We start from the raw sequence: 22,447 nt of genomic DNA, 5'->3' as shown, positions 1-22,447 counted from the left end.
TCCTTGATCTTCCGAACCCAGGGATCGAACCCGGGTCTCCTGCATTGCAGGCAGACTCTACTATCTGAGCCGCTTCAAATTTTCCTCTGGGACTTAGGCCCCTAGACCTCTGGCGTCGGGAGGGAGAAACCCAGACACCCGATGTAGTGCTTCCTCCCTGCCCGGCGCAGTTGCTTAAACGGCCACCAGATGACACCAGAACCCCTCGGGGCGGGGGCTTGCAGTAAGGCCATGTGGCCGCCAGATGGTGGTCGAGACCGCGGCTCCGAGGACACTGCCCCGGCAAGGCGGAGCTGCGAGGGCCCGCGGGTCTTGCGGCGGTCCCAGTAGCCCCAGCGCAAGTGACCTGGGCGCCAGCTGCCTCCAGCCCGCACCATGACCCAGCCAGTGTCCCGAATCTCTGTGCCCGCCGCTCTGGCCCTGGGCTCGGCCGCATTGGGCGCTGCCTTCGCCAGCGGCCTCTTCCTGGGTAAGTAGCGCCGGGCTTTCGGTACCCTAGGCAAAGGCCTCGCGGGGAGGCGGGCGGGCGCAGAAGCGAGGCTGACTGCGGCTGAGGCTAACCCCTGGCACTCTGGAGACCCAGGCCCTGACCCGGCACCACCCCTCCCCTACAGGGAGATGGTTCCCTCCTTGGCGATCCCGGCGAGAGAAGAGCCTGCTGCCCCCTGAGGACAACCCCCTGTGGCAGTATCTGCTGAGCCGTTCCATGCGGGAGCACCCGGCGCTGCGGAGCCTGCGGCTGGTCAGCAGGGCCGGGAGCGGGACTGGGCGCCCAGCTCGGGCAGGGAGGGACCCACGTGGCCGTGTGACCTTGGGCTGCGGCTATGTCCCTTTCTGGGCTTCCGGGCTCCCCAGGCGGGCACAGTAGGCGTTCTGAGGGTTTGCCCTTGAGCCACGCCCATAGCCACGCCCCTGAGGCTCTAAACTTGGGGCACAGAGGGGTGACTGGCACAGCTAGTGCGAGCCTCTCCTCCCCCGACGCAGCTGACCCTGGAGCAGCCGCAGGGGGATTCCATGATGACCCGTGAGCAGGCCCAGCTCTTGGCCAACCTGGCTCGCCTCATCAAGGCCAAGAAGGCACTGGACCTGGGTAGGCACACGGTCGGGGACACCGGGGACTGGCGTCACCGAGGTGTCCCCCTACTCTGGTCTGAGCCTGTCCGTGTCCGTTTCCCCAGGCACTTTCACAGGCTACTCAGCCCTAGCGTTGGCTTTGGCCCTTCCCCCGGCCGGGTGCGTGGTGACCTGCGAGGTGGACGCAGGGCCCCCCGAGCTGGGGCGTCCCCTGTGGAGGCAGGTAAGTGTCCCACACACCTCGTCAGGCCGCTGGAGCTCTACCACTCCCAGGTCCGGGAGAAGGGACATGCTGACTCTGACCCCACTCCTGCAGGCTGAAGAGGAGCACAAAATCGACCTTCGGTTGAAGCCCGCCCTGGAGACCCTGGGTGAGCAACGGAGTGGAAAGGGCCTGGGCGCCATTTCCCTAATGGGACCACCCGGCGCGAGCCAGTGACCCGGTCCGCCAGGCGGGCTTGGGCAGTGACAGCCCCCCGCCACCCGGTCCGCGGCCACACGCAGGGTGGCAGGCCGGCGCCCTCGAGTACCTGAATGGCCACAGCGCCTGGGCCGGCCTGGGCGGGGGCTGCTGGCTGCTGGGGCCTGCGGACTCAGCCGCCTCTGCCCCTCCTCCCCCGCAAGACGAGCTCCTGGCCGCGGGCGAGGCCGGCACCTTCGACGTCGCCGTGGTGGACGCCGATAAGGAAAACTACACCGCCTACTATGAGCGGTGTCTGCAGCTGCTGCGACCCGGAGGTGTCCTCGCTGTGCTCAGTGTAAGGGGCAGCCCCAGGGGGGTAGAAGAGACCCTCTTGGGCTGGGTGCATCTTTTCCTCAGGCTTCTCCTCGCTGGTGCTCCAAAGCCCCGCCCAATACAGGGGCTTAAGCTCCTCCCTCAGGGATTCCAACCAAGCTCCCGGGCTTTCCATTCTGCCCTGCTCAGGTCCGAGGTCTCCAGCGCTCTCCCCGCGCCCTGCGCAGGCTCCCCAGGCCCCGCCCCCACAGTGCCCCGCCCCTCCGCAGGTCCTGTGTCAGGGAGAGGTGTTGCAGCCTAAACCGCAGGACAAGGCGGCCCAGCGTGTTCGAAACCTGAACGAGCGCATTCTGCGGGATGCCAGGGTCCACATCAGCCTCCTGCCCCTGGGCGACGGCCTCACCTTAGCCTTCAAGATCTAGGGCTGGCCCTTAGTGAGTGGCATCAAGGGAGGGGCCCTGGGAACCCCAGCCATTCCGCGCCTGCTTTGAATCTGACAATAAAGTGAGGCCTGGGACACGATCTTGTGCTTCAGTGGTGCAGGGAGGGAAGGCCACTTCTTCACCAAAAGGGAACCTTGCGGCCACAGATATTCATCCCCTCCCTGGCACACTCCTGAGGACCCTCTGGCACCACAGGAGCTTCCAGCTGACTGGAGGCAAGATACCAAGTTTTAACTGACCCGCCCACATGCAACTGGTTAGAAACCCCAGATCCTTATGGAGATTTACCTCCAGGGGACCTAAGGGCTGGAAGATTGATAGAGGCCTCTTGGACTCCCTCTTTACATCTCTTCCTATGAGAAGCAAGTGAATGAAGTTCCTGTTCAATGAATCCAGGACACTAGTAGAGAACAAATTGGCATCCGGTGGCAGGAAAGGGTCCTTGCACTGTACTGTTGTAGGCTACACCAATTCTGCTAGCCATGTGCCCACGTCTTCACAAAACTGAACCTGGCTTCACCTCTGCAGTAGAGGCCCTGGTCAACATCACCTGAGACCAGGCCACTTGACTTAGACTGAGGGCCTCAGGGTTACTGGAGTATATATATTGTCCTCCCCGAAGTCCTGGAGGAACGTGAGACATGGGATCACTGGCCAGAGGTGTGAAGCAGACAGTCCAATAGGTAGGAGGCAATTTTTAACAAGTTCCCCAGAGGCAAACAAAGAGAATGTTACATTTTCCATAAGCCTATGTAAGCTGCAGGGGAGAGGGAGCCAGGTGCTTCACTCTTCTGGTTTAAACCTGTTTACACCTCACCAATCTGTAGGAAGATCTAACCTCTACACCACAAATGAAGATCAGGCTCATATATGAAGTGTTCTTTGCACTAAAATTGCCTCATGCAGAAATAGCCTCAACCTAGAATACAATTGGGTTTTGCCACCACATTAGCCCTGAAGTAGAAGTAAACCTGGAAGAGGCTAGAAACTAAGGCCACAGGAGCCCCATGAGCCCACAGCTGACAACTTTCATAACCCTTTGGCGTCTCGGATATACCCTGCATTTCAGACAACCCTTAGGAACCTGGTTGAAAACCTATCTTCCTCTCTCCCAATCATAAAAGCATACTAGGATGCACATGGGTGAACAGGTCCATTTTACTCTTAAGTATAGACACTTTCATATCTAGCTTGCACAGACTTTTCTTGTTTTTCTTCTTTCCTAGCAATAGGTCCTGACTCAAAACAAACTGGTTCAGATCCCAACTTACTGCCATTAAGTTTGTGTTTTATACAGTGGGCCATTCCAGCCAGTCCCTTAGGACAAACAGTAAAATCAGAGGGATCTCTGTGCCCCACATTCCATCTGTGTGGACAGCTTATCTGGGTTTCTCTTATCAGAGTCTTCTTGACCTGGAAATTTTCAGCATGATCACTTTTTGGATAATGAGTCCAAGTACTACATTTTCTTATTTGTTCTCTGACGACAAACTATACCACAAATCTAGTATTATGAATGTGCTGAACCAAACTCTTCTCTAACCTTCAATGATATTGTTCCAACTCTCCTCCCATCAAAATTCCTCTTTCCTACTTTTCCAACCAGAATCATCTATTAATTGCTATCATTCAGTTCAAGTTTAGATTAAGGCCAATGGCCACCTAGCTTGAAGCCACTCTGGTCACAAACTTGGGCCCAAGCTTTTCAGTGTCTACCTGGAAAGAAATGAGTTAGACCTCTCACTGGGGCCCATATAGACTGTCTGGGTATTGCCACTGTCTACTCCTTATTCCACTTCCCTACGCCTAGTCCCATCCCACCTAACTAGGGCTTGGATCATTTCCATAGCAATAGCCCAAGGGGGTATGGTGTGTATATACAACCTTCAGCACCATCCCTTCATTTCTCTTTCTTCATCACTTACTCACTAATCCTTCCTGGAGTTAATAATGATCCAATGTAATTTTATACACATTTACAAACTGAAGATATGAAGTCATGTATCTTCTTCTTATACTGTAGTCTAAACATTTTATGGAGTTATTCTCAAGTCAGAGGACTCTGTGGCACAGATTTATAAAAAGAGCAAAACGAATGCTCACTGGAGAAGTAAAGTATACTAAGTATACTAGCTAAGTATACTACCAGGAATATTTGACCCTAGCTGCCAAGTTTTTAACTCTGCAAATACCTGGAGTCATTAATAATGTATACTCATTTTATTCATAATTTGTAATGTTTCAGGATACCAAAAGTAATTCTAATGATGGTTGAACAAAAAATTTTAACCTTAAGACATCCACTGATTCATCTCATTCAACGGCAATATTCAATGTTAAAAGGAACATAAAAACAAACATGCACACAACTGCACAGTTTTCATAAATGTCTATTTCATTATTGGTGGGTAGCACATTTAACAGTTAAATACATTTAAATAATGTATAGGTGACTGCATGACTGCAGTATTGGTAACTAGATAGACAACCAATTCAACTAGAAACCAGCTAACAAGTAACTGTCTAAATATTTAAAATACAGCTCTTGTTTAGATCATCCTTTGTTTTGATCACCTTCAGGGGGGTGGCGGGGGGAAGCCTGCTGGTCACACTGGAAATATATTAAGGCCAAATCTTCTGATACCCATTTCCAGAGGTTTCTTTCAGCTGAATTAAGCCTCCAATTCCAGGGCAAGCCCAAGTTTGTGGCCTCCAGCATTAATGCTCTTCCCATCTACCAGGGCAGACAGTGTAAGCTTCACACCTGTAAACAAAAGCAGACAAGCATCATGTACCTGCAACACCTCATGGGAGTCAGCAGTCACCTCACAGCCTGTCACTTTTTCTCGGCATGTCGGATGACCTACAGTGCCAGCCACCAGAGGGCACTTGGGAGTACCCGAGAGAACAGACAGTTCACGTGGCTCGGTCCTGAGCAAGGGAAGTATCAAGTCACAGAGCATGAAAATGTGTATCAAGCTCAAACAGTGTGAAAAAAAAAAAACAAAAATGGCTCTAGAAAATTCAATCATGTTCAATACACTATCCAGACTAAAAGACAATTTGGACCCCAGAAAAGAAAAAGCTACAACTAAGACACACTTTGGGACAAGTAGGGAGATCTGCATATTGACTATATATTAGGTATTATTTTAAACTCTTCATTTCTTTAGCTGTGAAAATAGTATTGTAGTTATGACATCTTTAAAGTGATGCAGTTAAAAATGCCTTACTCTCATATGTATGCTAGGGCTGATGTGTCTGTATGTTTGCAAAATATACATTTAATTTGTAAGAATATGTGGGTAAAAAAGAGAAAAGGATTATGTATACAGACAAGGAGGGAGAAAACAAACACGGTAAATGTTAGTAACTGGTCAATGTAGGGAAGATGAGTGTTCGTGGCACCATTCTTTTCTTCAGGTTTCAGAATAGTCAAAGTATCGGGAAAAGTTCCAAGTGCTTCAGAACCTTGCTATTCAAATGCTGGTTCAAGAGCCAGTGACACTGGCATCACCTAAGAGCTTATTAGAAAGACAGAACCCCATACCCCAGATCTATGTATTCTAATAAGATTCCCAAAGTGATTCATGCACCCTGGTATTAAAGAAGTACTGCTTTGGAAAACAAGCAAGGCTCAAATTATTATGTAAAGTAAATGAGACTCTAGAGATCAAATGACCAAAGCAATCAGTGAACAACGACTGGAGAGATAAAAATTACTACAAGACATTTCAGGTACAAGCGAAGAAAGTAAATAACCAGTCTTGTGCTTATGAAGGACAATGTTTGCACGCTAAACCATTTAGGGAAATGTCAACTTCCAAATGGCCCAGCATTAAAAAAAAGAAGAAGAAAATATTGTAGCAAAAGGTAAACATGTGTTCATTGTACTTTTGTCAACTCTTCTGTATGTTTGAAAGTTTTATAAAAGAAGCTGAGAAATGAAAACTGATTTTGAAAATACCATCAGAACAATCCTTAAAACTTACCAGGCCTCAGAGTTTGAGTATAGCCCACTCCAATTAAACTAGAGTTGTTGACTTTTGCCTAAGATAAAATGCAAAAACAAATGTAAGACAAATTTTTGAATGGAGACACAAAGGCCCTAGGTATTTCCCTATCATACAATCATGACATGTTCACTTTTCCATGTGAGATAATAAAATTTAATATTGTATTAAGTTAAGCAAAAACCTTTTCTAACTTCACAGGGTTCTCAAGGCAAGGATACTCAAGTGGTTTGCCATTCCCTTCTCCAGTGGACCACATCTTGTCAGAACTCTCCGCCATAACCTATCCGTCTTGGGTGGCCCTACATGGCATGGCTCAACGTTTTCTTGAGCAAGACATGGCTGTGGTCCATGTGATCAGTTTGGTTAGTTTTCTGTGATGGTGGTTTTCATTCTGTCTGCCCTCTGATGGATAAGGATAAGAGGCTTATGGAAGCTTCCTGAAAGAAACTGACTCAGGGGGAAACTGGGTTTTGTTCTGATGGGTGGGCCATGTTCAGTAAATCTTTAATTCAATTTTCTATTGATGGGTGGGGCTGTGTTCCCTCCCTGTTGCTTGACCCAAGACCAAACCAAGGTGGAGGAAATGAAAATAATAGCGACCTCCTTCAAAAGGTCCTATGCACGCACATTGACCTTCAAAAGGTCAATGCCCTCGACCCTGCAGCAGGCCACCACCAACCCACGCCTCACAAAGCTATGCCTAGTAAAAGCTATAAAAACCACAGCTTTTTTTCCCAGTAGTCATGTATGGATGTGAGAGTTGGACTATAAAGAAAGCTGAGTGCAGAAGTATTGATGCTTTTGAACTATGGTGTTGGAGAAGAGTCTTGAGTCCCTTGGACTGCAAGGAGATCCAACCAGTCAATCCTAAAGGATATCAGTCCTGAATATTCATTGGAAGGACTGACACTGAAGCTCCAATACCTTGGCCACCTGATGTGAAGAACTGACTCACTGGAAAAGACCCTGATGCTGGCAAAGATTGAAGGCAGAAGGGGACAACACAGGAAGAGATGGCTGGATGGCATCACTGACGTGATGGACATGAGTTTGAGTAGGCTCCAGGAGCTGGTGATGGACAGGGAAGCCTGGCATGCTGCAGTCCATGGGGTTGCAGAGCCGGACACGACAGAGCAACTGAACTGAACTGAAGCAAAAACCAGGCCCCACTTAATTCTTATCTACTAAACTCAATTGTAAGCAGGACACAAAACTCTTGCTATCTTTGATGATGTACCTACAGACCCTAAAATTGTTCACAGAATACAAAAGCCTAAGTACTCTCATAAAAATTGTTCTTGGTAGGCTGGCGGCGGGCCGAGGGGTGGGGACGCCGGCCGGGTCGGGGGCTTGCAGAGCCATGAACGGGGCAGGGTCGGGCCCTCGCCGGCGGGCGCGAATGTCCCGCCTCGTCTCCTTCAGCGCGACCCACCGCCTGCACAGCAAATCTCTTAGTAATGAAGAAAACTTGAAATTATTTGGGAAGTGCAACAACCCAAATGGCCATGGGCACAATTATAAAGTTGTGGTGACAGTACATGGAGAGATTGATCCTGTTACAGGAATGGTCATGAATTTGACTGACCTCAAGGAGTGTATGGAGGAGGCGATTATGAAGCCCCTTGATCATAAGAATCTGGATCTAGATGTGCCATATTTTGCAGACATTGTAAGCACAACGGAAAATGTAGCCGTATATATCTGGGAAAACCTCCAGAAATTTCTTCCTGTGGGAGTTCTTTATAAAGTAAAAATATATGAAACTGACAATAATATTGTGGTCTATAAAGGAGAATAACTCCTAGAGATTAATTTCCATCCATATTTGAAGATCTTTATCCCCTTGAACAATTAAGAAGTCATCACCTAACTGTTGCACTTCCACATTGTGTTCTGGAATCACTGTGAGTGAGTCCTGTTCTAGACTCAAATCTAATTTAAAACCAAGTTTGTAATGTATTCTGAGTATCATTTAAAGAGTTGTTCATCTATAGATTAAAATCACTTCAGCAAAAAAAAAAAAAATTGTTCTTGGTGAATCTAACACAACAAAACCACACCATTATGTGAGTAATTGAAGTTTACCAGGCTAACTACACAATATGACATACACACCACCTTCAAAATATGGCATGTGTATAGTTTAAATTTGTGGCTATGACACACTACTTTCAAGGGTATTCCTTAAGAATCTAAACCATGCATGCTCTAAACCTCCAAATGATAAGCACTTCCTCTGAAGAAACAGACTGACTACAACTTCTTTACCTCACTTTCCCACACTTCTCATGAACAAACATAGGTCCTGGCTGCATATAACTAGACTGTACTTCAGAAGATGTTCCAACGGAGCACTGCTGACCAGTGCAGATCCCTACCCGCCCTGTACAATTCCACTATTTTAGGATTTTAGTCACAGACTTTCAAAGGCTACGAGAATTCCGCAGAGCAAGACACGGTCAGAAGCTTCTAGCTCCGTTCTCCCCACTTCTCCGACCATTAAAGCCACACCAGAGGCCTATGGCTGTAGTGGGATCATCTCATCCCAATCTCCAACGGCCTGGCTACCTAGTCAGGTGCCTTTGCTCTTCAGCATTTTGAGTGCTAAACAAAAAGGTAACAAGCAGTCTCTGGGATCTAAAGAGACTTGGAAATAATTTGACATCTACACTTTTTTTGCAATGTATTGTAACAGCCCAAACGAGAAATGATAACATACAGGCAAAAGTCACATAAATGACACTTGTACTCACTTGGCACTAGAGCCAAGTCTTCATGAGCCTCCAATGACCATGTGAGTTAGTTATCTAAGGAAGAAATGCCGACCAGTAACCATCTTGTGCCAAATGAATCAAGTGTGCTGAGCAGTTCACTCGTGTCCAACTCTTTGTGACCCTGTGGACTGCAGCCCACCCAGCTCCTGTCCATGGGATTTTTCTAGGTGAGAATACTGGAGTGGGTTGCCCTTCCCTTCTTCAGGGGGTCTTCACAACCCAGGGGTCAAACTTGCATCTCCTGCATTAGCAGGCGGATTCTTTACCACTGCGCCTCTTGGGAAGCCTGCCAAACAAATCAAGAGCCCAGACAATAAAATAGCTCCTACTATTTTAGGAATCAACCACAAAACTTATGGAGCATTATGCAATGCTTCAGGGGTGATGCTTGATTATGGTAATAGCAGCACAACTTAGGTGGGATATGCTAAATACATTTCCAAATTAATCCTCAGAAGTCATTCACTGATACACAAGTCCCAAGCTGCCTTCTTCCCATTTTAGACTGTAAAAGAGTTGCATCTTCTGCTGATATTAAACCTGTGAGGGTGCCAGAGACATACATTTGAAAAGAACAGCAATGCAGCTACCACAGCATAGTGTGAATCCTGAGGGTTTTACTTGCTAAGGTGTAGTTAGAAACAGAGAAGGGGAAAATAAATGATTAATCCCTGGTTTGCCAATGGGAGAAGCATTCTGGGTGCTTCTCATTCTCCCTGATAACACCTCTGCTAAGAAACAAGAATGGAGTTAAAACTTAATTGCCTAAATTATTAAAACATATTGCCCCAGGAATGAACATCATTTTATGTAACAGAAGTAACTCTCATGAAGGTTTAATTCTCATTCCAGTACAAACAGTGCCTGACCTGTAACCAACCAACACACAGAATAGTTGCTGACCTGCCTGAAATTGGAGCCAGTGCTCCACACCCTCAGACACTGCACTCCCTCCTACCACAATCCACTATGACTGAAGGAAGAAACAGCAGGAGTCCAAGCACAGGACTAAGGTGGCCATGCAACTCAATTAACCTGAGATAAAGGGGAGGAACTTCCCATAGGACTTCTAGTGCTAAAGCTGGGATAGTCCCAGGCAAAGCAAAATGAGCTACCTGGACACCCTAGGCAGGAGGGAAATTGAAAGACTTGCATGTCTTTCAATGTACTTGCATGTCCAGTCCTGTACTATCCCTTCTTTTTTCCCTCCCTAGCAGTGGACTAAGTCCTTCTCCTCTCTAAGCTTTAGTTTCTTCACCTGCAAAACAGCATGTGTACCACTGGCTGCTCAGATCAAATCAGAAGATATTTTGTGAACTATTAAGGTCAGACACAAAGTAACATAATACTATTAGTTCCCAACAAGAATGATAACTTCCCAGGGCCCAAAACACTGGCTTCCCCGGGCCTGGACAGGACTGGGCCTCACGGTTATCATCTACACTCTTCAGTGGGCTTCCGGGGTGGCTCAGACAGTGAAGAATCTGCCGGCAATGCAGGAGATCTGGGTTTAATTCCGAGGTCAGGAAGATCCCCTGGAGAAAGGAATGGCAACAGTATTCTTGCCTGGAGAATCCCATGGACAAAGGACCTGAGGGCTACAGTCCATGGGGTCGCGGAGGGTCAGACACAACTGAGCGACCAACACTGACTTTTTGTACTACTTCAGTAGCTTTGAGGTTAATTAAAACACACTGCTGTGGCCTGGACATCAAACATCTAACACCATCTCCACAGGAAAACCAGCATTCAAAGCTCTTATCTCAACCTGTGTATAAACTGGGAAGTCAGTGAACCACAGTTACAATTTTCAACACATAATATATCCAAAGATTAAGTCCCACAATGAAAATCCCATTCTAAGCCCACAAGAGTACTTACAGAAATGGAAGCAGTGGGATCCAATTGATATTTAGCTGCAATTCCAAAGCGAGTGCAGTTGGTTCCTGATGTCCAGGCAAGGTTTACTGAAGTGTCAAGATCTTCACATACTTTCTGATAAATTGATCCTCCAAATTCTGTACCATCATTGCTATGAGATATTTTAAATTAGTCAATCTAGACTAGACAATGTAATAATGTCTAAGGCACATGGCTGACACTATAGCATTACATTTAAATAAAAGCCATTGCTTACATGGGTCTCTAGTGTTTCACTGAAAACTTTACAGTTTTAAAAACACGAATTGGTCAAATAAATCATGGTATATCCATTCAGCAGAATTACCACGCAGCCACTAACAATCACTAAGAATACATAACGCTATAGGAAAATGATCATAATACATTAATGTAGTGAAGATTATGAAACAGTCTTTCTGACATGTATTTTTATATACACACATATAAAAAGGTGAAACATCAAAGCATTAATAGTTAACAAAAATTATACATCTAGGTGGTGGGATTGCGGACAATTTTGGTTTTCTTATTTTACTTCTGTTACATACCAATGCATCATTTTTGTAAGGGAAAAAAATTCTTTAAGTCCTTTCCACATATACATTTACTTTGGGTTAAGAAAAAACGCTATACACTTTAGGCAATCCTATCAAATGAGCACCTTACACATCACAATTAAATGAAAGCACTACTACAATTTGGCAGTATCTTAGCTTTTTTTTCCCCTGGCCACACTGTGCAGCTTGAGGGATCTCAGGTCCCCGCCCAGGGACTGAACTCAGGCCATGGCAGTGAAAGTGCCAAATCCTAACCACCAGACCACCAAGGAGACCCTGTCTTAGTCCCTTCCAAAAATCCCAAGCACATCAAGCCTCATGTGAAATGAACATTCACTCTCTCAGCACTAAAATTCAGAGTAATATTTTTTTATACAAAATAACATTTCTATACACTTCTGGGAGCGCATTCAAGAAATGCCCAAAGATGATCTTTTTATGTTAAGAGAACTCCTTTAGGTTGTACCAAGATTCAGAGATAACAGGAGACAGCAACACCACTGAGGTCCCACATCATAACTCAAAAAAGAAATACTCACACATTAGTGTGTAGCTGGAAGTCCCCAGTCCTGTAGCCCACTGCAAAGTTATTCCTTGTCAGCTTTGATTTGGCACTGTCAAAGGTCATCTGGTACCCAGCAAGCCAGCCCTCATAACCGAAGACAGCCGAACCATGGATTGCAGGTCCAGCAAAATCAAAGTCAACATCACAACCAAGGTTTATACATTCCCTCTTGTAAGATGACTTGATTTTACCACTTTTCTTTCTAGAAAAAGAACAGACTGACTTAAAACTGAAGCCACTAAGAAAGATTTACAGTCAGAGGGTACAAAACAGATTTACATGAATCTCATTATAATGGGGAGTAGAGACATACTTCATTGTTTTATTGAAGTTCACTTTATAGTGCTTCCCCACACACACGCATATTAAGGGTTTACAGCAATCCTGCATCAAGCAAATCTGTTGATGTTTTTTTCCAATAGCATTTGTTCACTTTGTGCCTCTGTGTGACGTCTTGGTAATTCTCACATTTCAAACATTTTTATTATTACTATGTTTGTAACAGTGATCTGTGGTCACCGATCTTTTGATGTTACTACTGAAGACTCAGATGAAGGTTGGCATTTTAAGTTAATTAAGGTATCAGTTCAGTCGCTCAGTCATGTCTGACTCTTTGCGACCCCATGAACTGCAACACGCCAGAATTTCCTCAAACTCAAGTCCATCGAGTCAGTGATGCCATCCAAATTAAGGTATGTATATTGTTTTTCCCCCAATATAATGCTATTTTACACTTACTAGTCAATAATCTAGTGTAAAAGGAACTTTTATATGCACTGGGAAACTAGAAAATCCGGAAGACTTGCTTTTTCACAATATTCACTTTACTACGGTGATTTGGAACTAAACTTCCAATATCTCTAAGGTATGCCTCCAAACAGGTAGCAGGATAATCATAAGAAACTAAAAAAAGAGGAAAAAAAAAAACCCACAGCTCAATAAACTAAAAGACAAAGGCACCTGGGGTGACTAGATTGCCACCACTATACGAAGAATGCTTTGCAGAGCTGCAATCAGTCACAAAAACCTATTTAAAAATAAATAATGTTCATTCTAAGTTAGTGCCACAATGATAAAAGGCAAATAGCTGAAGGCAAGCCAAGAACCATACTGCTCACACTCCAAAGGGAGAAACAGAAATTTGCCAACACAAGATATCTGAATGTGCACCTTCCTTAAATACACTGAAGAAAGCTTTAAACTTAAAGCAGACAAAAATGCCCGTGCTTACCCTGTGTTTGGTGAAAAGGTGGTATCAAATGTCAGTTTCAAACCTTGGCAAATCTATTTCAAGAGAAAAAGAATTTGTTTTCAGTTTATTTCTTTCTTGAAACACAAAAATAATATTAAAGCACATTTTCAAAATGTTACCTGGTCTTCAATAGCGATTTCTGTTCCCAGAGTGTTATCAGTGTTCCACTTTTCTGTGAAAGTCAGACCATACTCACACCATTTATATTTGGTCTCCAAGGTCCCAGTAACTTTACCAGTGTCTGTATTAGATGAACCAGATGTTGAGAATTCCTAACAAGACAATAAACAAGTTCAGGAACTTTCTTGTAAGCCTACGGTAATAAACTTTCTAACTTACACAACCTTGCTGAAACCCTTAGTGATTCACGAATCCCTTTTTCTAGCTTCCCAAACACTCCTAACCCCCTGCTACTGAGTAAATACAAGAGTGACAAACTAGCCTGTTAATTACTGACTACCATCTTGTTACCACTGACATTTTCAACCAATGGATCAAAAGTTACTTGAATATGATTCTCAAGTGGACAACAAACTATGACGTTTTTAAGGAAATTTCTGCTAAAGTGACTCTGAGTTTAAAAAAAAAAATCACTGGGGGCAAAGGGATAGTGAATGGATATTTTAGAACTGCTTCCAATCTACCTGATATTCAATGAAACACTAAATAGGTCAGTATGGCTAATCATAGACTCCCTCCATTAAAATCAGTTTACACACAATTTACTATGAAACGGTCCCTTGAAAATCCCTAAAAGGAAAGCACTCCACTCAAAGAATCTATGACACAAACAGTTTTCAATTCTTTGGTAACCTCAATATTCTGTTTTTCTGACACGGTCTTCATCAGGTTCTATGCCTTTCCAATCATGTTTCACATTTTCAAAAAAAAAAAAAATTGGTGGAAGGAAATTCCCTATAACTGGTTCATATTAACTATACTCTGTAGAACAGATGATCATTAGAGAAAAATCTGTGCAGTGACTAATTTGAAATATATCATATAATCTTCTGTTTGTAGCAAATGTAAGTAACCTGCCAATCCCTAACTGTACACCAACTGAAAAGGAAGGTATAATATGGAAAGAGCTTATCTGAAATTTAAAATCTGCTACATATAATCCAGAAATCTAATCTTTATGAGCATAATATACAGGCAAGCAGTTGAACTCTTCCAAGATAAAATATTAAAATGCCTTGAGGGTTCTAATTTGACTACCAATGTTATACTCTATATGGGAAAGCCAAATTTAAAAATGGATCTGAACTTTTAAGAGATAAGAGGATTTCAACCTGAAATTGTGATACTTGCAGAATGAGGAAATATCCAAAACTGTATCCATCAGAGAAAAGAGCAATCATCTTTCACTTACAAAACATCATTTGTGTAACTGCTGCTCTGCAGTGACACAGACTCAATTCTTTAGGTCTTATACACTATCTCCTGAAATTAGCTGCTTTCATTAATAGAAACTGAGTCAAAGCTTGGCACTCAATGCTCATAGTAAAAAGCACCAGATTGTGTTAGCAAAGAACATTGGATGTAAAATTAGGAGTCCTGATATCAAATTCTGGCTGGTATTTACTAAATGAGTAACACTAAGGAAGACACTTTTCCAGGTCTCAGATATCGTAACTTTAAAAAGTTTAAACCTCCTACCTCTGGAGGATTAAATGGGTCTGATTCTGTGAAAGTTTTGTGTATTTTCACATGCTCTACACAAAAGGGTATTAAAAAGCATATTAAAAAGCAGAGACATTCCTTTGTCAACAAAGGTCTGTCTAGTCAAGGCTATGGCTTTTCCAGTGGTCATGTATGGGTGTGACAGTTGGACTATAAAGAAGGCTGAGTGCAGAAGAATTGATGCTTTTGAACTGTGGTGTTGCAGAAGACTCTTGAGAGCCCCTTGGACTGCAGGAGATCCAACCAGTCCATCCTAAAGGAGATCAGTCCCGGGTGTTCACTGGAAGGACTGATGTTGAAGCTGAAACTCCAATACTTTGGCCAGCTGATGCGAAGAGCTGACTCACTGGAAAAGACCCTGATGCTGGGAAAGATTGAGGGTAGGAGAAGGGGATGACAGAGGATGAGATGGTTGGATGGCATCACCAACTCAATGGACATGGGTTTGGGTTTGGGACTCCAGGAGTTGGTGATGGACAGGGAGGCCTGGCGTGCTGCGGTTCATGGGGTTGCAAATAGTCGGACATGACTGAGCGACTGAACTGAACACGAAAGGAATACATTATTAAAACAATGTAAAATATACGGAGCTGTGTTCTAACCCTGAATGACAATGATTAATGATTCTTGAGGTCCCACCCACTGCCACCCAACAGCCCATAAACTGAGCTTATATACATGCTGAGTAAAAGTCTAGGAGTGCTCAAGACAGAAAACGAAGATCACACTATGATCTGGGATCAGAATTGGGTCAGATGATACCACCAGCAAAGCTTGTATCTTTCACTCCTCATGAAGACACTTAGGCTTCTACATTCTGGGGTAACCCTGACATCTTTGCAATTCAGGTGGGAAAACAGAACCAGGCATTAATGGGACTACTTGGGGCCAGGTACCTATTTTAAGATCAGTAGAATGTTTTTGAATTACATACATTAAATGTAAATTAAAACATACTGTATCTAATCAAGCTTCTATAAACCCTCATGTTAAGTCTAATCTCATAAAATTCCTGTCCACCATAAGCCCTTTGTTTCAAAGATTTTGATTTATCAAACAATCTAGTACTAGATATACTGCTCTGATTATTCCCCAGTTTAAAGTTGATTTTTGTCCCTTCAGCCAGCAGGTAAAATTTTAAACACTAGAACTGATTCTTCTACTTTTTTTAAGAAGGGTTTTTGTGTTTCAGCAACTTGTTTAAAAGGAGCCAACAAGTTTAGAGTGAACACAAACACCAAGTCACTGCTCTCTGTAACCTGTTACCCTGAGCTAGTAAGTCACTCATCCACAATGAATACTCAGGCTTCCTTTCTGACCAAACAAACCAAACAGATGTGACCAATATAAAACCCCAGAAATCCAAATCTAGGCATTAAGAAACTACAAAATTAAAAAAAAAAAAAAGAAACTACAAAATTATTAATTTAAGTAAATACCAATTGCATACACTAAGGGAGTTAACTATAGAAAGAATTTATCAAAATAATAACATTCAACATGCACACACTATATTCATCCCCTAAAGAATCTCAAAAAAATTTAGGAGAAAAAAAAATTACACAAAATTTAATTTTACTTTACTCTCTTTGAGGGAGTTTGTTAGGCAGAATCAAGACATCCAATTATCAAAATATTAACCTTTTTAAAAATACTCAAATTTAAGACTCTCTAAATTCACAAAACACAAGTGGAAATTTCCCCCTAAGGAGGGCTGCTAGATTATGACCACTATATAAATAATTATTATACTCAAATTAAAAGTTATTGAGTATTTTTAAGCCCATGACTTTTTATTTTTTTTATTTTTCCATTTATTTTTATTAGTTGGAGGCTAATTACTTTACATCATTGCAGTGGTTTTTGTCATACATTGAAATGAATTAGCCATGGATTTCCATGTATTCCCCATCCCGGTCCCCCCTCCCACCTCCCTCTCCACCCGATCCCTCTGGGTCTTCCCAGTGCACCAGGCCTGAGCACTTGTCTCATGCATCCAACCTGGGCTGGCGATCTGTTTCACCCTAGATAATACACATGTTTCGATGCTGTTCTCTTGACACATCCCACCCTCGCCTTCTCCCACAGAGTCCAAAAGTCTGTTCTATACATCTGTGTCTCTTTTCCTGTTTTGCATATAGGGTTATCGTTACCATCTTTCTAAATTCCATATATATGTGTTAGTATACTGTAATGGTCTTTATCTTTCTGGCTTACTTCACTCTGTATAATGGGCTCCAGTTTCATCCATCTCATTAGAACTGATTCAAATGAATTCTTTTTAATGGCTGAGTAATATTCCATGGTGTATATGTACTACAGCTTCCTTATCCATTCGTCTGCTGATGGGCATCTAGGTTGCTTCCATGTCCTGGCTATTATAAACAGTGCTGCGATGAACATTGGGGTGCAAGTGTCTCTTTCAGATCTGGTTTCCTTGGTGTGTATGCCCAGAAGTGGGATTGCTGGGTCATATGGCAGTTCTATTTCCAGCTTTTTAAGAAATCTCCACACTGTTTTCCATAGTGGCTGTACTAATTTGCATTCCCACCAACAGTGTAAGAGGGTTCCCTTTTCTCCACACCCTCTCCAGCATTTATTGCTTGTAGACTTTTGGATAGCAGCCATCCTGACTGGCGTGTAATGGTACCTCATTGTGGTTTTGATTTGCATTTCTCTGATAATGAGTGATGTTGAGCATCTTTTCATATGTTTGTTAGCCATCTGTATGTCTTCCTTGGAGAAATGTCTGTTTAGTTCTTTGGCCCATTTTTTGATTGGGTCATTTATTTTTCTGGAGTTGAGCTGGAGGAGTTGCTTGTATATTTTTGAGATTAATCCTTTGTCTGTTGCTTCGTTTGCTATTATTTTCTCCCAATCTGAGGGCTGTCTTTTCACCTTGCTTATAGTTTCCTTTGTTGTGCAAAAGCTTTTAAGTTTCATTAGGTCCCATTTGTTTATTTTTGCTTTTATTTCTAAAATTCTGGGATGTGGGTCATAGAGGATCCTGCTGTGATTTATGTCGGAGAGTGTTTTGCCTATGTTCTCCTCTAGGAGTTTTATAGTTTCTGGTCTTACATTTAGATCTTTAATCCATTTTGAGTTTATTTTTGTGTATGGTGTTATAAAGTGTTCTAGTTTCATTCTTTTACAGGTGGTTGACCAGTTTTCCCAGCACCACTTGTTAAAGAGGTTGTCTTTTTTCCCATTGTATATCCTTGCCTCCTTTGTCGAAGATAAGGTGACCATAGGTTAGTGGATTTATCTCTGAAGCCCATGACTCTTAAGTAATTTTCCTTTTTTCAAAAGATATTTATCTATTCATTTGCCTGTGTTGGGTCTCAGCTGCAGCATACAAGATCCTCTTTTTAGTTACAGCATGGGGAATCCTTTAATTGTGGCATGTGGGATCTAGTTCCCTGACCAGGGATCAAACCCAGGCCCCCTGCACTGCGAACATGAAGTTTCAGCCAGTGGACCAACAATAAGTCTCCCTGAATGCTTTTCAAAGGTATTAAATGGGTCACAAAAAAAGTGTAACAAGTTTCCTACCTTCAGGCTTGCAATCTTACTGAGTAAACAGAATACCACAAGACTAAGTGTCTTTTCTGAATTTCTTGTGCATGGCAAAACACATGAAAATCAGAAATCATTATCTAAAGCCAAAATAAATCAAGATAAAATTCTTTTAAAATGAAATTATCTTCTTTAAAATAAAATGGGTAGACATCTTTCAGTTATGACTATTTTATGTGCTGAAAAGTTACACAGAAGTTTGTCACTACTTATCAAATACCTAACACTCACCACGCCGCTGCAGGACTTTGTTTTCACATCCAGTTTCACCAACCCAAAACCTTCAAGTAGAAAGCAAAAAAGAACAAAATGATTCTTTTGTACAAAAAGATGCACACCAATGGCTGACTCTACATAAAAAAAAAAAAAAAACCACACATTTAGAGGAAGGTAAATATGTGTTAATATACAGTATTTAAATGAAAACAATTTTAATTATTCTATAAACTAACATGTAAAGGACAGAACATCTCCAGGAAGCTTTGCCTAGTGTGTCGATGTGTATTTGGCACCCACCCTCAAAAAGGCTTTCAAATCATTTTTAATAAAGCACGTACTAAAGAAAGCTTTTCAAACCTAAATATCAGATCAATCAATTTAATTTAAATACAAGAACTGTCAACAACTTATAATAATACAGGCATTTACAACATTTGTCCCAAAGGCATACCGCACTTTGGAATTAATAATCTAAACAACTTCAAAAAAAGTTAAAGGATAGGGACGCTGAGGTATGGAACAATATCTTCAAGAAAACCCAAATTTATTTGAAAACCCCCATAATCCTTTAGGAGTCACCACCATAAAAGCCAAAAACAGTAAAAAAAAAAAAAAACAACATAATTCTAGTCAACCAAGACCTAAACTGTATCACTGAAACTAAATAAAAGCATAAATTTTTTTTTTTCCTTAAAAATAAATTTCTTGAACTAAAGAATGAAACAATGGAGAAAACTGGGATGAAGGGGGAATGTAGATTGTTACAGTACTTTTTCACCAGAAAAGTTATCTGAAGAAATTATTAATTTCACCAAGCAGTCCAAACTTACACATTTTCACTTCTAATCTAAAATTTTTTAAACAGTTCTTACCAAATCCTTTGTTGAAAATATCTCTGGCAGCTTTGCCAAGGTCAGCATATGATGGAGGAATACACATTGCTGGTGGGAAGAAACATTCCTGTGTTAATGTCCTTGTTCTCCCAGTCTGTCCAAAAACTAGCTTAGGACCCACTGCTATCACTAAATCCGAACAGGCCAACTTGGTTTTGAAACCACTAGAAGCTACAATAAAACTACATCAAAACTCCATGAGGGAGATATCAGCACCAAAGCGCTTATTTCTAAAATGGAGAGTAACAGTTAAGTAACTATACAAACTTGGGAAACTCCCTCCAGACTTTCTATTCCTAAATTTACACAGTGCTTATAACCTCACTTCCTAGGACAGGACTAATACAAAAAAATTGAACACATACAGATATATACCTATACGTAAAGATATATCTGCCAAAATTGGCTGGAATGGGCCAATTTAACCAAATGAGATAAAAAAAATACTAAGACATGTCCCCTTCCCTCCCCCATTCATCCTTTAGTATCCGCACTGAGGCCAAAACAATATTCTAGAATGGAAAGAAAAAAGTAATTCATATTTGGGCAACCTAAACTTTGGAACTTAAAAAAAAATGCAGCTATCTATGTTTAATTCAAGCGTCTGCATCAACTAAACAACCAATACACTTTAAACATATTAATATGACACTCAAGTAATAGGCCAATGCGATGAGGCTTAAGGGCAAGCAATCTGAGCTGGCCACACCAGCTCATTCATTCTACATAGCACGTCCACGCCCTTAGGTGCACATGTAATGACCTTGCGCTCTCAGAAGGAGGGTTACTACTTCCTCTAAAAAAGTGACCAGCCCAATCCTCCAAAGGCTGAATCCGACAATTAATAACTTTTTGCTTCCGAGTTGATCAAACGCACGTCCAAAAACTGAAGGTGAATGTGGCCACAGACCAACTCCCCAGGCCTAGTCCCCCTATCCGAAATCCATGCCACTCACACCCTCCTCCGTAGAGCCAGGGAAGTCAGACAGCGGACTGGCTACCGAAAGGGGTGAGTTTACAAGCCCTTGGAGAGATAAGAGGAAAGAAGCTGAGGTTTTCTGGTCAACAGGCTTCGGCTGCCAGGACACCGCCGCCCCACCCCGCAGAGAACCCCACTCGACTTACGCCGCGCGCAGCTCTGTCCGTAGGTCGCCATGGCGAGGCCGAGGGGAGAGGTGATCTGAGGGAGGGACAAGAAGTGCGGTCAGCGGGGGTCAAAAGCGAATCGAGGGGCCAGAAGGGGGTCTCAGACTTCGGGAAGAGGGGCCGCGGGGCAGCGCGGCCATCTTAGGGAGTCAGGGCCGACCCCGAGTCCGACTCAGGCGTCCTGCTTGGCCGCCGGGGCCTAGGCCCAGGGTCCGAGTGAGGCGGGCGTGGTGGTACCTGGTGGTCTCCGGGGGGGGAGGGAAGGCGCCGCTGCCGCTCCGCTAGCAGCTGAGGCCGCTCGGCTCGCTAGGTGTCAGGCTGCAGCAGCCGCGGCTGGAGGGCGAAGTGAAGGAGACACCGTTCCGCCCGCCGCAACCCTGTCCTCCCCCCGCCAGGACCCTGCCGCTACCCCTGGGGCTGTCCGCCGCGCCTGTCCCCGCAGCGCCGCCCGCTGCTCACTCCAACCTGCTCCGAAACGACCACGTGTCCCAAGCGCACCCGTTCCCGTGGGGTGGGCCGCCTCGGTCCCTCGGCGGGGGCCGGAAAAGTAGAAGCTGCCGGACCTCGGGTCAGGCAGCGACGAGGGCAGCTCCAGAGGCGAGGGGGCGGGGAACGGCGGAGGCAGCGCGGGGGGTAACGCGCGGGTGGGGGATGGGGTGGAGGCCCCGCGCGCGCACGTCACGGGCGGGGCGGGGCGTCAGGCGCGTGCCTGCGCGGGGCTCGGCGCGACTGGGCGCGGCTGCACACCCCCCGGTCACGTACGTCTCTCCAACTGCCTTTCTCCCCTGTGGTTAGCACACCCTGCAGAGCCAATCCCCAGTCTAGGAAGGAGTCAGCTGAGCACTACCTCTTTTACACTGAGCGTGTGCAGCGTGAGCTTCTGAGAACCCCTGTCTGCCTCCCGGCCCTGAGAGAATGGAGTGAGCACAGGCGCACCTCCTGCCCCTCGGGCACTCCCTATCCTTGTCCCGCCTCCCACCTCGGTGTAATTGCCCTGCTGAGCCGGGCTCGACCTGAGAAGATCTCTTGGGCTGCCCCTCCCTGAACAAACTTGAGCCTGTCTCGGGGTGCCCCGCCTTGCCTCGATCCCCCGCCCCCACCCGGGTTAAGGCCCTAGGGTTCCTTTTCTGCCGCTCCTGTCCCGGTTAGAGGTGCGATTGCCTTACACGCTCAGAGAACTGAAGATGTTTTAATGAGTCACTCCTGCTGGAAGTTTTAGGAAACATGCTGACCAAGCATTAGAACGCTGCACTCAAGTTCACTGGGTGTGCAAGAAGAGTGGGAGAACCAAGGGAATAAGAAAAAATGAACCGTCTAATGAGATGTAAGTAGAGTAAGTTTAGGCTTCGGAATCTATCGCAACTATCAGCAATTTATCCCCTCTGTACCCCAGCTTCTTTTAAATTTAAATGAGATGAAGTGGCCTTTAATAGCCATTAGCAACCATAGACTATAAGCAAAGACTTTTTTTCCTTCCCGGATTCTGGCTCTGAAAGTCACCTCTGCTCAAATGCTGCCAAGGTTCCATATCCTCCTAAACCAGGGAAAAAGGATAATTAGATAGGCTTCCACAATGTAAACCTGAATAAAAAGCTGCAGGCTGTTGGATTT

General features: G+C 44.2%; 3 protein-coding genes across 4 annotated transcripts; 2 read left to right on the top strand and 1 right to left on the bottom strand.

Annotated features, from left to right (window-relative positions):
- Positions 1–253: 253 nt before the first annotated feature.
- On the top strand, positions 254–2,332 carry COMTD1 (catechol-O-methyltransferase domain containing 1). Its single transcript, XM_020888926.2, has 7 exons — positions 254–469; positions 615–742; positions 985–1,090; positions 1,179–1,297; positions 1,391–1,445; positions 1,699–1,832; positions 2,080–2,332. The coding sequence occupies exons 1-7, from the start codon at positions 376–378 to the stop codon at positions 2,230–2,232; spliced, it is 789 nt and encodes a 262-aa protein (XP_020744585.2). The 5' UTR covers positions 254–375; the 3' UTR covers positions 2,233–2,332.
- Positions 2,333–4,458: 2,126 nt separating this feature from the next.
- On the bottom strand, positions 4,459–21,326 carry VDAC2 (voltage dependent anion channel 2). 2 transcript variants are annotated; one of them, XM_020888896.2, is made up of 10 exons: positions 21,302–21,326; positions 20,816–20,870; positions 19,670–19,738; positions 18,810–18,859; positions 13,439–13,591; positions 13,299–13,351; positions 12,042–12,269; positions 10,925–11,075; positions 6,246–6,303; positions 4,459–5,017 (listed from the first exon to the last, which is right to left on the bottom strand). In XM_020888896.2, exons 2-10 carry the CDS (start codon positions 20,844–20,846, stop codon positions 4,926–4,928), a joined length of 885 nt encoding a protein of 294 aa, XP_020744555.1. In that variant the 5' UTR covers positions 20,847–20,870; positions 21,302–21,326; the 3' UTR covers positions 4,459–4,925. The 2 variants fall into 2 exon arrangements, with proteins under 2 accessions (XP_020744555.1, XP_020744553.1); XM_020888894.2 differs by lacking the exon at positions 21,302–21,326 and adding an exon at positions 21,074–21,230.
- LOC110134403 (6-pyruvoyl tetrahydrobiopterin synthase) lies at positions 7,562–8,312 on the top strand. The gene has a single exon (XM_070470889.1). The coding sequence runs from the start codon at positions 7,630–7,632 to the stop codon at positions 8,065–8,067; it is 438 nt and encodes a 145-aa protein (XP_070326990.1). The 5' UTR covers positions 7,562–7,629; the 3' UTR covers positions 8,068–8,312.
- Positions 21,327–22,447: the final 1,121 nt, after the last annotated feature.

This window comes from Odocoileus virginianus, chromosome 7 (assembly GCF_023699985.2).
Source record: "Odocoileus virginianus isolate 20LAN1187 ecotype Illinois chromosome 7, Ovbor_1.2, whole genome shotgun sequence".
Taxonomy (NCBI): domain Eukaryota; kingdom Metazoa; phylum Chordata; class Mammalia; order Artiodactyla; family Cervidae; genus Odocoileus; species Odocoileus virginianus.
This window is presented reverse-complemented; position numbering and strand designations above follow the sequence as displayed.